Source organism: Arvicanthis niloticus, chromosome 15 (assembly GCF_011762505.2).
Source record: "Arvicanthis niloticus isolate mArvNil1 chromosome 15, mArvNil1.pat.X, whole genome shotgun sequence".
Classification (NCBI taxonomy): domain Eukaryota; kingdom Metazoa; phylum Chordata; class Mammalia; order Rodentia; family Muridae; genus Arvicanthis; species Arvicanthis niloticus.
This window is the reverse complement of record NC_047672.1, coordinates 1,729,282-1,746,086: the sequence shown is the minus strand read 5'-3', so window position 1 is coordinate 1,746,086 and position 16,805 is coordinate 1,729,282. Positions and strand designations below refer to the sequence as shown.

At 43.0% G+C, this 16,805-nt stretch overlaps 2 protein-coding genes across 3 annotated transcripts in view; both read right to left on the bottom strand.

The window, feature by feature from the left end:
* The window catches only part of Galnt11 (polypeptide N-acetylgalactosaminyltransferase 11), a 28,093-nt gene extending 19,350 nt beyond the window's left edge, over positions 1-8,743 (bottom strand). Inside the window, exon 1 of one of the 2 annotated variants that reach the window (XM_034518866.2) lies at positions 8,569-8,743. The gene's annotated coding sequence lies outside the window, so the exon portion shown is untranslated. The remainder of the gene's footprint in view (positions 1-8,568) is intronic. The other variant, XM_034518867.2, reaches the window with a different exon arrangement.
* Positions 8,744-10,086: 1,343 nt separating this feature from the next.
* The window catches only part of Galntl5 (polypeptide N-acetylgalactosaminyltransferase like 5), a 39,163-nt gene continuing 32,444 nt past the window's right edge, over positions 10,087-16,805 (bottom strand). Inside the window, exons 8-9 of the mRNA XM_034519381.2 lie at positions 14,824-14,973; positions 10,087-11,541 (exon numbers count right to left, since the gene is read on the bottom strand). Of these exons, the coding sequence (XP_034375272.1) occupies positions 11,341-11,541; positions 14,824-14,973 (351 nt within the window). The 3' untranslated portion in view covers positions 10,087-11,340. The remainder of the gene's footprint in view (positions 11,542-14,823; positions 14,974-16,805) is intronic.

Below are 16,805 nucleotides of genomic sequence, written 5' to 3'. Positions count from 1 at the left end.
CCTCTACTCCAATAAGTAGCTGCCATTTCTTTTAGCCATGTGTTTATTGAGAATATATTTTAGGTGGCAAATTACTGTACAGGAGAGACATTTATAAAACCAACCATTTCTAAAATTAACTATAATAGTGCTTACAAGCCTCAGAGATACCAGTTTAGACAGATCAACAGTCAAACATGAAAAGGTACATAGCAGGCACATGCCTGCTATTAGATATGACAACAACCAAACAGAAATGAAAACCTGAAATTCTAATTTATTCTGACAAATGACAAATCCAGCGTACATGAACAACCTTTGCATCTTTTTATCTTTGTTATTTCTTCTACTGGCTTCCATGTCCAAGGCTGAACATATTTAAAGGGAAGGTCAAAGCAGATAGTAAGGTCAATTAATGCCAAGCCAAACAACCAGTGAAAACCTTTTCAGTGAAAAATGTAAACAGGAAAGCCAAAGCAGTCACAACTGGATGTCAATGTTGAAGGCTTGCCGTGAAGTCAGTTTGACTCTGCATTTTCCTTTCACTGGTTCGGTGGTTGCTTTCACACAGAAGAGGAGGAAGTGAGCAAAGTACACATAGCAGGATCATAGTGGAAAGACCACAAACGAAAGCCGGGCAGAAAGGTGGGAGGTGAGCAAACTGGTGTTCTCAGACCGAGTGGCTGAGAGAGTGCTGAGGAAAGTGGATGGAAAACGAGAAGATGAACAGCAGTAAACAGAACGGTAATTCCAGATCTGTGAGCTGACAGCATCTCCGTAAACAGTATATCCACAATACAAGCAAGGTTGTTATAAAGACCTCACCCAGAGACCTTCGCCCACAGAAGCATAAGTAAGACCCCAGAACAGGGTGATCCTTCCATCTTCTCAAACCCAGATGTTGATCAGTGCCTTGTGTTAACAATAACTACTTGCTTGGATAGTTTTTAAAAGCATATTTCTGTTTAAAAAGTTAAGGGACATTTAGATTCTGATCAATGTGAAATCTTAGACACCAGCAGAATGTGAGCAAGGGACATGTGGGGTAATGTGTTTGCTGAGAAGGCATGCAGACCACAGTTTGGATCCTTGGCATAGTGCAGGGAGTGGTCCTATACAACTGTAATCTCAGAGCTAGGTACAACAGAGAAAGGTAGATAGATCCTTGGAACTCGCTGGTGCCCTAGCCCAACCAACCAGAGAGCTCCAGGTTCAGTGAGGACTATGTCTCCAAAACTAAGATGGAGAGCAATAAAAATAACACCAATGGCCCACATGCATAGCACACATGTGTCAGCCTATAGCACAGTACTTATACACATCTGTTTATAATTTTAAAAACATACCACATTGCTTTAAAGGGCAGTTTTTCTCCATAATTTTTCAAATTGAAAGTTTATATAGAGATCAGTAGTTCAGTTCTCTTTTGTTCTTTTTAGCAAAAGTAAGTGAATCCCACAAATGTTAAGTGTATATGCACATGACATGACATGGGATGACACGCATGTAGAGATCAGAGGACAACTTGGAGGAATCTGTTCTCTCCTTCTACCAGAATGAAAATACAATGTAGTCTAACTGACCCAAGTTCTAAACAAATTCAAACACGAAGGTGGGGTGGCAGTGTATGTCCAGCACTCAGGAGGCAGAGGCAGAGGCAGAGGCAGGCAGGCAGGTCTCTGAGTTCCAGGACAGCCAGGGCTACACAGAGAAACCCTGTCTCAATATACAAAACAAAAATATTCAAACACAGAAGTCATTGCAGGAAAAAAATGAAGCTGTAATCAAATTCCTCAGAAAAAAGCAAGACCAAAGCAGGAAGATTAAAGAAATTATGGAAAGCCAGGGCATAGTAAGCCACAAGCAGCATAACTGAGTTGTTTCTAGCCTTTCTCATAAGCTGTGGAGAAGAAAGCTCACTCACTTCCCATGATAAAAGGAAGAAAAGAAAACAGACTTAGGGCAGCGGAGAGCTGAGAAGCTACACACCATCTTCCCTGGCTTGGAACTACTGTCGAATCCCAGAAGTGAGAAAAATTTATCTAAATAAAATGACAACTTTATTAAGTAACAATTTAAGTATACATACCTGAATCTAACTGTTAAACTCACACCTACATGAGTTCACGGCATAATAATATACTAAATAACCTAACATCTTCTAAAAAGAATCACTAAGTAATTCTACAGGAAAAGCTACTGGGAGCGTGCTGTATGCTTGACCACCTCACTATTGTCCTTAAGAGCCTAGAAGATAGATAAACAAAAAAATATTTAAAATTACTTTGGAACGTGGCCAGTATCACTTTATGATATGCACCCTGATGCCTATTTTTAATCTCCATACAGCTGCTGCCAGCTGCTGTTGGCAGTTATCATGAAATCACATTAATAGGCTCTAGTTAGTGGCATCTTGGCTAACTCTATGTACACCTGTCTTTATTTCAAACCCTTTCTATAAAGTATATGCAATCATTTAACAAGTGAGGCTAAAAAAAAATAACTTTCCTAGGAAAACACTCCATAATGTAAGAAAAACCCTGAAGGAAAATAGTCTATTGAATTTGAAGGCTTTCAATGAAATAAAACAGCCTTTCCCTACTCTCAGATATAAAGGGGATTTCTAGCCCAAAATGGGCAAAGAAAACAATGTGTTACAGGCACCCTGAAGGGAAAGATGGGTATTTTCTTCTCATTAATTTGTAAGGTTTGAGAAAATTCAAACACTGAGCAAACACTCTATAAGTAGAGGAACAGGAAGCATGTCTCCTCTGAGTCTTTGGCTGAGTCCATGGCTGTACAATCTACACCCTGTAGCACATGGCAAATGAGATGAACCTGCCTAAGTAAGGGAAGCCTTCCGTTTTCTCAGTACAAAAATTCCCATAACGCTTAATGAAGTTTAAAATGTCTCTTTAAATGTTAAGAACTTACCTTTCAGTAGTTCCTGCTGTTTTCTATGTTGGTATATGCGCTATACAAACTATCAAAGAGCACACATTTGTCAACAGTTTCCATAAAAGAAACATGCCCCATCTGAACTCAGCTACCCGTGTGAATACAATTACAGTTTACAGCTGTGCTGTGCTCGCAGCCTGTGAAATTGCCATGTGATGACAGTATTCCCTTCACCCTTATCTGTGCTGGAAAACTCTAAGAAGGAACGCATGAAGCACCAGCAACATTTACAGCTACAGTGAGGAGAGTGCCGAGTAGGAAAGATTCCAAGCAAATTCAACTCCATACATCAAATGCTCCCTAGGAAAGACAGACTTCTAGCATTTATCAATCTCTTCTCTACAGAAAACAAGCAAACGATTGTGATCCTGAGGCAGGATAAAGATGGAGACAATGAAAGGGGCGAGGAGGGGAGAGCAGTCCCTCACCTCCCGTCTAACTGAAGTCTTTTATCTACTAAGAGGCAAACCTCTGACACAGCTGCTGTGTGTCCTCCATGGACTGTAGTTCATTCCATATGTAGTGAAGATGACAACCAGGAATAGCCATCACAGCAACAGAATACAGAGTTCAAAGCAAGCTTGGGCAACTCGGCTTATTAAAACAACATTCCTTAAAGCCAAAAAGGCTATAAATACTACAATACTAACACAGCTCAGATGCAGAAGAAACATACTAAGTAAAGCTGCTGAAAGAAAGAAACAAATTTACACCAAAAACAAAGCAAAGCAAGCAAGCAAGCAAGCAAGCAAGCAAGCACGCAAACAAACAGGAAACCAGAAATACAAGCCAGCAAAACACCTTAAAGCACAAGGTTCAGGACCCCGGCAGGACAGTAAGCCAAGGCAGGCAGAGCTGAGTAATGGCTCTTTGGCTCAGCAACAGCAGCCCTCAGTCACACAGACAGGCCAGTCACAGTAAGAAGGAGCTGCAGCCTGAGGGACAAACTGCAGTAGGGAGTCGAACAACATACATTTCATTGCAACTATTACAGCACACAGGAATACTTCATATTATCACAATTTCTGTAAATCTAAAGTTACTCCAAAATTAAATAATAGTTTAAGAATGGGGGGGGGAAGTAAAGATATTTTTATCCTGCTAAAATCATATGCTATCTGAAATTGCTCAATTAACCAACAAGATAAACAATGATTGCCTGGAGATGAAAAGAACCATTAACTTTTGTTTTGTTTTGTTTTGTTTTGTTTTGTTGTTTTTTGAGACAGGGTTTCTCTGTATAGCCCTGGCTGTCCTGGAACTCACTCTGTAGACCAGGCTGGCCTCGAACTCAGAAATCCGCCTGCCTCTGCCTCCCAAGGGCTGGAATTAAAGGCGTGCGCCACCACTGCCTGGCACCATTAACATTTCAAACTGTTAATTTTTAGTGTCTAAAACTTCTCATAATAAAATGCTTTTTAAAAAGAAAATATGAGCCAATAGTTGTTCTCTTAATATCACACTTACTACTTGTATTAAGATGGGCTCTTATGGATTTTGGTTTCTCGGGGTTGTGACATGAATACCATGGCTAAAATTAGTTCCTGGGGGAGACGTAAGCAATGTCTATCCCTTCCTAAGGTCCCAGACCACCAAGGCATGATTCCACTAACACTCACTCTTGGGAGCCAGTGAGGCGGCTAGGGTTCCTTACAGAGAACAGCTGAGGTTACTAAGTGTGATAGCTCTCCCACTGCTGCAGAGATGGAGTCCTCTCCCTTACAATAGTTTGTAGCAACCAGAAACTCAGGTGACAGTCTCCTGACCGTCCCTACCCCTGTATGAGGGGATGCAATAATCAGTAAGTCCTGATGGATGACAGTTTTCAAGTCTGCACAGCTAAACTCCTCAACTCAGAGAACAGGTATATACAACATACATACAATCTGGCCGTCAGCTAACTCCTGTCCACGGATTCTAGTCCATCTTATGATTGCATGTATCAACTGTATCTTCCTCACTATTAGCCTTCCCACAGAGTCATGCAGGTTTCATTGTACCTTTACAAACTGTGTACTTGAACAGCAGAATACTCAGATGCATATGGAAGAGTGTGCACAGTGCAGTAGAAAGGACTGTGCTGTGATGACCTCAGTCTCCTAAGCTCCAGGGATCCTCCAGCCAAGGGCTAGGAAAATACACAGCATCTGGAAAAGCAGTGTGGCACTCCCAGGGACTTTTGCAATACCTGGGAAGAGTTTTTGGTTGTTACATTACAGTTGGCAAAGACCAGAGATACTATGTATCCCTCCCTATAAGGCACAAGTCAATCCTCAACAAGTTATGCCTTTCTAGTTGGTGATGCTAAAACTCTAAAGGCATTTTTCCAGCTAAAAGATTGAACTGACGGACTGAATGAACAAGTACAATCCTCAAGATTATGTACTTGATGATTACCTTTATATACCACTCGATATGATGAAACTGTGCAGATGAAACAAAGATTAGTGACTGCCAGAGGTTAGGGATACAGGAATCAGAGAATTCATAGAGGCAAAGTGAGTGTGGGATCACCATAGCAACAGATCCCTGTGTCTTAACTACATCAACACCAATACTGTAGCTACAATGTTATGCTACAGTTTTACATAATAATACTGAGAACACAGTAAAGCATATATAGTCCCTCTCATATTTTTTATAATTGCATGAGTCTACAATTACTACAAAATAAAATGTTTAATTAAAAAAATTGCATGAACACTTAGTTCCTAAAATGCAAGCATTTAAAAAGTCCCATCTATCTTCTCAGTAAGGAACTGCTAATGATTTTTGCATTGTCCTAAGAATTCTTGAACGTAACTGTGTGTATGCACATGTGTGTACATAGGGGCACATTCTCCTGGCTCTCCTTCTCAGAAGACCTCTGACTAACACAGCAGCCTTTTAAAATACCATGAGTAGGTTCAGGGATTTGGTAAAATGAAGCAGATTACCCAAACATTTTTATTTTTATTTTTATTTTAGATTTATTTTTATTTTGTGTGTATTATACATACACACACACACGTGGGGTCTGCGGAATCCAGAGGTGTCTGACCCACAGGCAGTTTCAAGTCACCGACATGGGTACTGGGAATTGAACTGGGTTTCTCTGCAAGAGCACTACTTCCTCTTAACCACTGAGCCATGTTTCTAGCTTTACCTGAAAGACTTACAGGTCAATGAATTCTAAGGGCTTTAAGGCTAGAGGAAGTTTAATTGTAAGAAAACAGGCTAGGACTCTGCCACTGGGAATAAACTTGTCAGAATGCACAGAGATAATGAACTGGACATGGTAGTTCACATTTACAACCCCAGCACTTGGGAAGCGGCAGGAAGACTGACGACAGTTCGGGCCAGCCTGGGCTACAGAATGAGACCCTATTGGGAGGTGGGATGAAAATTGCTAGCTAGTGTCTTTAAGCAATTCCACTACCTAGCTTAGGAAGGAAGTCCTGACAGTTGTGTACAAAACAGTTTGGGATAGAGGGAGAAAATGTTTGGAATCAAGGATCAGTGACAACAATCACAAGGAGAAGCCATCTTGGCTTGACCTTGGGCTGTGAAACTGAGTGGGAAAGGAAAAGCATAGACCAACTATCTATACTGGTCAGCATGAAGGGCATCCCCTAAGGAAGAAGAGGCTATAGCACCAAACTTTCAAGTCTTAATGACCCAGAACAAGGGTCAGGGGTGAGCTGTTACACTGGGAGATGACTTCACATCAGAATCCAGGCTTCAAGAGAAACTTAAAAGACACATGGGAAACACAGATGAAATTACATGAACCCTGGTGCAGAGCAGGCTTAAGTAACAAAGATAGAGCAGGTGCCGAGAGCAAATACTCAACTCTGGGACACTGTGAACACTGGAGAAGAACCCAGAAAAAGACCTCAGAATGGTTCCAAGGAACATCCAGAAGATGGCCAATATGAAAGGCCACAAAGGTTACTGGGGACCAAGCCAGATGAGTGTTTAGATGTAGCTGTCAAATTCAGCAGTCAGTACAGAGGCTTTTCAAATACCAACTAGCAATTCAAACCTTACATATACATTCCAAAGAATGAAAGCAGAGAGACTATTTGCAAGGATTCTCTAGAGTAACAGAAATTATAGAATGAATTTCTCCATATATAGATGGGGGGATTTATTAGAACAGTCCAGTTAGTCCAACAATGGCTGTCTACTGATAGGAAGTCCAAGAATCTAGTAGTTGCTCAGTCCACAAAGCTCAACGTCTCAGCTGGTCTTCAGTATACACTGGAATCCTGGACTAGTAGGCTCTAATGCCAATGAAGGAATGGATTCTGTAGTGCGGGTGAGTGCAAGCAGGGAGAGAGGGCCTCCTTATTCCATTGTGTTTATAAAGGATGCCAGCAGAAGGTGTGGCCCAGGATAAAGGTGGGTCTTCCCACCCCAAAGATACAGATTAGAAATGGCTCTCCCCACTTCAAATGATTTAATTAAGCAAACATCTCTCACAGCTGTGCCCAGCCATTTTGGGGTTTTAGTTAATTCCAGACGTAGTCGAGCTAACAACCAAGAATAACCATCGCAGAGACTCAGACGGACAAAGATAGAGATGAGTGAAAGGGAAGACCACGGACCCACTTAAAATGAAGTATCTAAACCAGGTAAATTCATAGAGACTGCAGAAGCAGACAGAGCAGGGTCCCTGCCTTATGTGTAATATAAGTGATAGTTTTGGAAACATGTATATCTGCTGACTGTAAGACAAACATTGTGAATGTACCCGACGCCATCAATTATACTATTATAACATAATAAACTTCATGTTATGTATACTTAAGAAAAACAGTAATATAAAATTGTGAAGAAAAATTGGCAAGCAGCAGCAAAGAAATGTTAGAGACAAAACTGTAGGGCCATCACATGAGAAGTACAGAAGACTGTGCTGACGTCTCAGTTACAGAACTCTGTGGCAGGCACACTCTGAGGTTAAAAAAGGGTTATTTCCCGTTTTTTCTTAAAGCAGTACTTCAGATTAAAGAATAAATAAGTTTGAGGTAACTCTATTTCGCTGGGCGCGCCGACTGGAAAGCGTCTCCAAGTATCTCATTTTATGTTTGAAGGTAAGCAACCAACCAACAAGACCATGGATGGCTCTCATAGAGTAAAAGGACCAGACCAACTCTCTGATGTGAAAATGAAGCTAATCTGTGGTAATAAGCATGCTAATATTTACCAAAGGGAAAGATCTAACAAGTAGGTGGTGGGTCTTTCTATTTTTATATTTAACGCACCAGTTTGGGGTGCATGGAAACCATACAAGGTAATTTCTTTAACAAGTATATTGCAAAGAAAAAACAAACAAAAAAAATGCATCCTTTCTGTCTTCCAGTCTCCTGTAAGGACGCAGTCTAAATCCTGACCTACACAGACGAACTGTAATAACAGCAATAAAAATAACATCGGTATTTTTTTTTCTGGTAAATCACAACACCGGCGGGAGGTTACGGCCACGGAGAGCTCGGCCCCGCACAGCGCCCATCACTGCTGTTGAAGCCGGAAGCAACTCGGGCCTCACAGGCCACCGAGCTACAGCAACCGCGTCCCGTCAGGCCGCAGCCCACGCTCAGGCGCCGACGTAGGCCGCGCGGGGTCAAGCGCCGCGGGCCGGCTACTCACCGCAACACCCGCAGTCCGGGATGGCGGCGCTCCGGGGCACGGGCTGTGGCATCTTCGCTCCCGCCACAGCCCGGGCCGAGCCGCACGAGCCGCGGCGCGCGACACGGCCCACGACACACAGCCTTGCGGAGCCGTGCTCCACGGCTCGCGTCACGACACGCACGCACCGCCTCCAAAGATGACGTCACTGCCCGCGACCTGACGTCACGAGGCCCGGGCTCCTCCCTGCCCAGCATGGAGATCTGTCCCATAGGGCCTTAGTGAAGCAGAGAGAAGCATACGTGAGGGAAGGACGACTTTTTCATGGGAAGAATGTGAGGGACTTTAGCAGATCTAACAGAATGGTAAGGTTTTGGTAGTTGGTCCAGTAATGCTGCATTACATTGACGGATATCTAAATTAATCCTGTTACCTCAGCCTGCTATTCAGCCAAGACCTTTAAAAAAAAAAAATTTTTTTTTAACTGTGATGTCTAGTAGAACAACAGGACATATGTAAGGAGAAAATTCTGCATTCCTTATTTCTCAGAAAACAGTATCTCCTGAACCAATAAATTGTTCTAGCTAGCATTAACCCAGGATACTTTCCTCCTTCAGTAATTGACTATGGTGACTTACAGTGTCCTACGTGGGCTTATGTGTGGAGCTTGGTCCCCGCTGATGGTGCAATTGCCAAAGATTCTGGAAACTTTTTGGAGGTGGGGTCAATCTAGAGGAAGGAGGCTCAGGGGATGTCTCTTTGAGGGTCTTACCTGGTCCAATGGTCCAGGTCTCCTGAGCTTCCTGCCCATCATGAAGTAAATAACCTATCCCGTATACTGCTGTCATCCTGATGTTCTGCCCACATGCAATGGCCAAGAAACCACCATGAGCCAAAATAAATCTTTTCCCTTTAAGTTGTCTTAACAATGGCACAAAATTAACTCATACGTGGTCCTGCCAAATACCTACTAGTATTGTCAGGCTGTAGGATGCTATGTGAGGTTACCTAGGTCTCTCCATAGGGCTGAGGTACTGATGACCCTTACCTGTGCCCTTCCATGGCCATTGCTCTCAGTCAAACAGTTGCAGCTCAATGCCAAAGAGAGTATCTTTCATAGTTTCCATTCTTGTTCACACAGCAATCCATCTTAACTAAAACTAGTGGTTACTCAGGGGACGGCTCTCTCTTGCAAGAGCAATAGTACAGAGTGCATTTGTACACCACCACCACCACGTGTCTGTTATTTTTCTTGTATGTGTGACAATGTTCCTGATAAAAACTACTTAAGGGTTTATTTTGGTCACAGTTTGAGGGTCCAGCCTCCACTGTGGTGGGTAAGCCATGGCAAGCAGAAATCTAAGGCAGCTTGTGACAGTTCATCCTTAGGAGGCTGAGATACACATCCAGCTTTTTTTTTTTTTTCCTTTTTATTTTATTTGATCCCTGCTCCATGTGCTATGGCCACCCACTTTCCAGGTAGGTTTCTCCTACTCAGCTAAACCTCTCAAGAAAACACAAAGACATGGGCAGAGTGGGGCAGTAGTGGAACACACCTTTTATCCCAGCACGGGAGGGGGGGGGGAGAGTACAGCAGAGACAAGTAGATATCTGAGTTTGGGGCCAGCCTGCTCTACAGAGCTAGTTCCAGGACAGCCAAGGCTACACAGATTAACCTTGTCAAAAAAAAAAAAAAAAAAAAAAAAAAAAAAAAAAGACAAAACAAAACAAGACATGCCCAGAACAGAAATGTTTCCTAGGTGATTCCAAATCCTGTCAAAGTGGTAATGAAGAGTAACCATTTCATCTAGTGTTCTCAAATGGGTGAAGCTTACAAAATACAGGACAGCGGTTAGCATTCTGGATGCTCATTCCTGATAGCAACCCCTCAGAAGCGCCATTGCAGTGGTGGGGGATGGGTAGATTGTGTGTACTATGCTTGGCAGTCCTGTCAGGTGTCTCCTCCTTTTTTGTCCTTTCAGTATCTTTCTTCCAGAATTTTCTTTGTAGATTTTGTGAATTACTCCTCTTTGACCTTCTTAAACTTACCTTCAGTAGGGTGAACCCTACAGCATTCTCTGAACCCCAAAGAAGTTCTCTAGGTGTTGAGGAGTCTGTGGGCATGGCAGGCAGGGAGCAAGCTGCTTCTGCCCTTGTCCCTACACAGTTGACAGCTGGTTAGAGAAAAACAGGACATACTTGAAGAAGAATCGAGAAAGCTGTGGATCACAGGCCAGAGGACAGAGAGCACAGATATGAAAATAGAAAGAAGCAATGCGTGGGGAACCCGCCTGGAACACATGGGACCTGAGAAACCCAGCCAAGGTGACTTGAACATCAGATACTTAGGAACCCAGCCAAGCCAGGAGGTAGCCGGACTCTACACTGGCTGCAAGAAAGGAGCTTGATCCAACTCAGCCACTGTACACCAATCATGGCTCTCTGTGAACACTTTGGTGAGGCAACTGTGTCAGCCCATCAGGCTGGTGGAAAGCAGAAAGCAGGTTCCTATGGACCATCACAGCCGAGTGAATTGGTCAACTAATCACAACAGATACACTTTATCCGAGTCAGTCATACACCAGCATCTGAACGGCAAGACAGCTTGCTTCTCTACTGTTGAGGTCCTTGTGCCCAGAACTCCGGTGGTAGATGAACAACAAAGGAAGAATTGTCACCAGAAGCAGAGAAAGGCACTCCCGAGCAACTGACCACTCTGATTGTACTTTTCATTGCATTTTACATAATTGCATTATGCTCCAAACTGGTCCTGTGGTGCCATATGTTGAAGAATTAGGGGACATTTTCACCCTGTCCTGACAAAAATGATTTCATTCCTTTTCCCTTGGTGTTAAATGGCTCCAACTCTGGAAAGATATTATCCAAATACCACTGGAATGACTTGCAACCCAGGCGTTTTCTTAATTCAACACGCTCACTAATATTTCCACAGGATACGTATATCAAAGAAGGTCTTTGAAGAAAAAAGTTTTCCTAAATGAAAACAAAGAGTCATTTTACTAAACAAAATAAATCTTTGGTGATCAAGGTCATGATAGCAAACATCAGGACATATTTTTATTATTGGAATAAAACTGCCCCTTCCTCTTGTGGTACAGCAGTTTTCTGTGAGATTAAAACCTTCGATCTTCTAGGAAAGCTTGGTAAAGCATGAGATACTAAAAAGGAGTTGATATATTCTAAGACAACTTAACTAAAACCCAAGTGGCTGGGTTTACCTGTGAGGTACTTTTTAAAATACATCATTTTAAGTAGGGGGCCCACTTTTAATTGAAGTCTTTTGAGGTGGGAAGATCCACCTTTAATCTGGGCTATACCTTCTGCTGGCAGCCTGCATAAAGAATACAAAAGAAGGAAGCTTGAAACATTCTCTCTTTGCCTGATCTCTCTCTCTCTCTCTCTCTCTCTCTCTCTCTCTCTCTCTCTCTCCTGTCTCTCTCTCCTGTCTCTCTCTCTCTCCTGTCTCTCTCTCCTGTCTCTCTCTCCTCTCTGTCTCTCCTGTCTCTCTCTCTCCTGTCTCTCTCTCTCCTGTCTGTCTGTCTGTCTGTCTCTCTCTCTCTCTCTCTCTCTCCTGTCTCTCTCTCTTTCCTCTCTCTCTCTCTCTCTCTCTCTCTCTCTCTCTTTCTCTCTCTCTCTCTCTCTCTCTGGCAAGAACATTCCTTCATTGCCATTAGAACCTATTTCTTCAGGATCCCAGCATATACTGAATACCAGCTGAAACATCCATCTTCATGAACGGAACAACTAGTAGATTCTTGGATCTTCCATTGGTAGACAGCCATTGTTGGACTAGCTGGACCACAGCCTGTAAGCTACTTTAATTTATAGATAGATAGATAGATAGATAGATAGATAGATAGATAGATAGATACATAGATACATAGATACATAGATAGATACATAGATAGATACATAGATAGATATCATTGATATAGACGTCAATGATATATATATAAATAAAATGAAAATATCTTTAGTCTATCTGTTCTATTCCTCAAGAGAACACTGATACACCAATGAATACAACCAGTGAGCCAGCTCTCTAACCAACCCCCCCCAGCCCCCCTTTTTTGAGAAATGATCTCATTGTGTAGCCCTGGCAGGCCTAGGACTCACTATGTAGACCAGACTGGCCTGGAACTCATAGAGATCTATCTTCCTCTGCCTCCCAAGTATTAATTTCAAAGGTTAATTTTGCTCACTTTTAATTGCATAGGAAAAGAATTCGGTATATGCATTCTTTATTCACCACTATGCTTTACAGATGCACCAGTGGTGGCAGTTGTGCGTGTATATATAACTTACGGGTCTGCAGTGCTATATAGAACTAGAGCTCCTAAATACATTGCATGTATCTATAATACTCCTTTTTCTTGTTTTTAAACTTTTGTTTTTTAAGGCAAGGTTCTTATTCTGTAGCTTAGGCTGGCCTTGAACTCACATAAACCTGCCTCTGACATTTGTTTTATGTGTATGTGTCTTTGTACAGGTATATACCCAAGTGCAGGTGCCTGCAGAGACCAGAAGTGGGGTTTGATCTCCTGGAGCTGGACTTAACAATAGCTGTGAACTACGTGGGTGTGGGTGTGGAACTGAACTCAGGTCATCTACTAAAACAGTATAATAGCTCTTAACCTCTGCCCCGTCTCATTCTCCTTGGCTTTTGAGATAAGGGTCTTACTGCATTGCCTTGGCTAGCCTGAACTTGTGCAATCCTTCTGCCTCAGCAGGAATTCTCTGAAAGCTCTATGATTATAAAATAAATCTCATTTTTACTCTCATAATTTAAAAGCTTGGATTATAAGCAACTGCTGATTCGTTTTTTGTCACCTTGACACAAACTAGAGCCACCTGGGAAGAGGGACTCTAGACAGAAATTGCCTCCATCAGATTGGCATATGGAACATTTTCTTGACTGTTAACTGTTATAGGAAGGTCCAGCCCACTGTGGTGGTGCCATCCCTCGGCATATGGTCCTGAGTTGTATAGGAAAACATGTTTAAGAAGCCACGGAGACCAAGATAGTAAGCAGTTTTTCTCTGTCGTCTCTGTTTGAGTTCCTGCCATGGCATCTCTGGGTGATGGTCTGTGATGTGAAGTATAAGCAAAATAACTTTCCCCATCTAAGTTGCATTTGGTCAGTGTCTTATCACAGTAACAGGAAAGCAAACCAGGACAGAAACATAAGATAAAGACCAAGACACACTGTCAGAGACCCACTGTGCATCTGTGTACAAGGAGGTCCATCCGTATTTCTTTAAGTATGGCACAGAGATGCACTCTTGGAGAATGCAGCAAGAGCTTCACTGTTGGGACAGACATAATCAAGGGCATAGCTTGCACAGAGAAATCTTTGACTGTTGGTAGAAAAGGAGTTCACACGTGGGCACAAGACCTATGCCAGCTACTTCCCGGGACACTGATGGTGGCTTAACAGGAAACCCTGCAGAAATCAGCTCCTGAGGCTGCAGTAGGAGGGGATGCCTTCTTTGACAATGGTGGGAAAGAAGAACTCTGCAGTACATAAATAGATCTAATTGTCGGGGAAAGATTCTGCAGACTGAGTTATTCCGAGAAACTTGAATTTTACTAAAACTAAAGCTTAAAAAATTAATTACAAAGACAACTGCTTAAGATTAAGCAGTTGAGAGCAGGCCCGGTGGTGACTGGGTGAGAGACTGCAGGCTCCACACACCAGTGCAGTTTGCATGTGAGAGACTGAAAGCTCCACACACCAGTGCAGCTTGTATGTGAGAGACTGAAGGCTCCACACACCAGTGTAGTTTGCATGTGGGAGACTGCAGGCTCCACACACCAGTGCAGCTTGTATGTGAGAGACTGAAGGCTCCACACACCAGTGCAGCTTATATGTGAGAGACTGAAGGCTCCACACACCAGTGCAGTTTGCATGTGGGAGACTGAAAGCTCCACACACCAGTGCAGCTTGTATGTGAGAGACTGAAGGCTCCACACACCAGTGTAGCTTGCATGTGGGAGACTGCAGGCTCCACACACCAGTGCAGTTTGCATGTGGGAGACTGAAAGCTCCACACACCAGTGCAGCTTGTATGTGAGAGACTGAAGGCTCCACACACCAGTGTAGTTTGCATGTGAGAGACTGAAGGCTCCACACACCAGTGCAGTTTGCATGTGGGAGACTGAAGGCTCCACACACCAGTGCAGCTTGTATGTGAAAGGTAGAAGAGCCCTGAGAACAGCCCGGAACCTGCTCTCCCCAATCAGAGGCATACTCACCTTGTATTCATCCAGCCAGACATGAGCCACTCGCAGTAAGTTCCTTGACAAGGCACTCTGGTTTAAAGGCCTGTCTGGACTTGGTGCCTTACTGATGTGTCCAACCCGAGAGCAAGGGATTATGAAGAGCTGGCCTCCACACATCCAGATCTAGACAAAACTGTAACTGATTAGTTTACTAGTAACTGGCAGCTGCTTTAGAACACATGAACACACACCACACACACACACACACAGAGAGAGAGAGAGAGAGAGACAGAGACAGAGACAGAGACAGAGAGACAGAGAACAAGCTAATATTTGGTTAGTTGGTTGTTTATCAAAACAGGTAGCCCATGCTAGCCCCAAATGTACTCTCTGGGAATGATGTTGAGTTTCTGATCCTCCTGCTTCTCCCTCCCCAGTGCCGAGATTACAGTGGTGCCTCACTTGCATTATGCCAGGCTGGGGTTCAATACAGAGCTTTGTTCACACTAGGCAGGCACTCACACCACCCTTTGTTCACACTAGGCGGGCACTCACACCACCCTTTGTTCACACTAGATGCTCACACTACCCTTTGTTTACACTAGGCAGGCACTCACACTACCCTTTGTTCACACTAGGTGGGCATTCACACTACCCTTTGTTCACACTAGATGCTCACACTACCCTTTTTTTACACTAGGCAGGCACTCACACTACCCTTTGTTCACACTAGGCAGGCACTCACACTACCCTTTGTTCACACTAGATGCTCACACTACCCTTTGTTCACACTAGACACATACATCACCAGCCCTGCCTCTAATACTTACTCCATTTATTTTATTTCATGTAATAAATTTAATACATTCACTAAAGTCTTATACTGTAGGTTCTGTGATCGTAGACTCCCCATTTACAAAGAAGAAAATTAATAGACAGATTTATTAAGAAGTTAGCCCAATGAAGTGGAATAATAGAGTGGCAGAGCTCAGGATCAAATTTAGGAAGTCTAGCCTAAGAACTTCAGTCCTCAGTAGCAAATGGATTTTCTTTCCTTCTGCATGTTTCTAGGTGTGAGCAATAACAGGCCAAGTTCTGGCTGGACTCAGTTACGTGTAGTTTATATATAAACACTTCGCATCACATATTATAATAGCCTCATTCACTATGTAAAGGCAAGATACAGTCATTGAAAATTGTTAAATATAGGGAAATGTACACCCTACGACTTGAGGTTAGTCAATATAATTTAAGTATGTGTGTGGATACACAAACACACATTAAGAGAACTTACTGTCTTTATGTGAGTTATGCAAATTGGGAAACATAGCTTGATGGCTTAAAAGGATTCCCTCAATAACAAGGGTCTGAGTTGGAGTCTTGGTATCCATGCAAAAATCTGGGCATGGCTGCACCTCCTGGAATCCCAGCCTGAAGGAATTGGAGATAGAAACAGAATGCTCATTGGAGATGACTAGATGCCCCATGGCAGAAACATAGCAAACTTGATTCACTAAGAGATCTTGCTCAAGAGAATAGAGGTGGATAAATGAAGGACAGAAGGAGGAGTCCTGAATTCTGCATGTATAGCATGTACCTGCACACATGGAGGACTCCAGACATCTGCAGGTATAGCATGTAACTGCATACAAATGTATATATGCACGCATGCACATACACACGCATTTGTGCACACAAAAAGGTAAAAGTCTTATTTAAAAATTTTAGAAGTTTCTATTTTGTTACTATAAAAGAGCAGAGGTTACTATAAAGAGCGGAGGTGAATAAAGGTAAGCAGAGGTGAGCAGAGGTGAATACAGATGAGCAGAGGTGAGCAGAGGTGAGCAGAGGTGAGCAGAGGTGAATAGAGATGAGCAGAGGTGAGCAGAGGTGAGCAGAGGTACCTGCCACCAAGCCTCATCACCTGAGGACCCCCAGAGGAGAGCGAGCACTGACCATACACATGCTGTGGCAGTGCATGTTCCCCTCCACATGCACATTTAATATCCATTAAT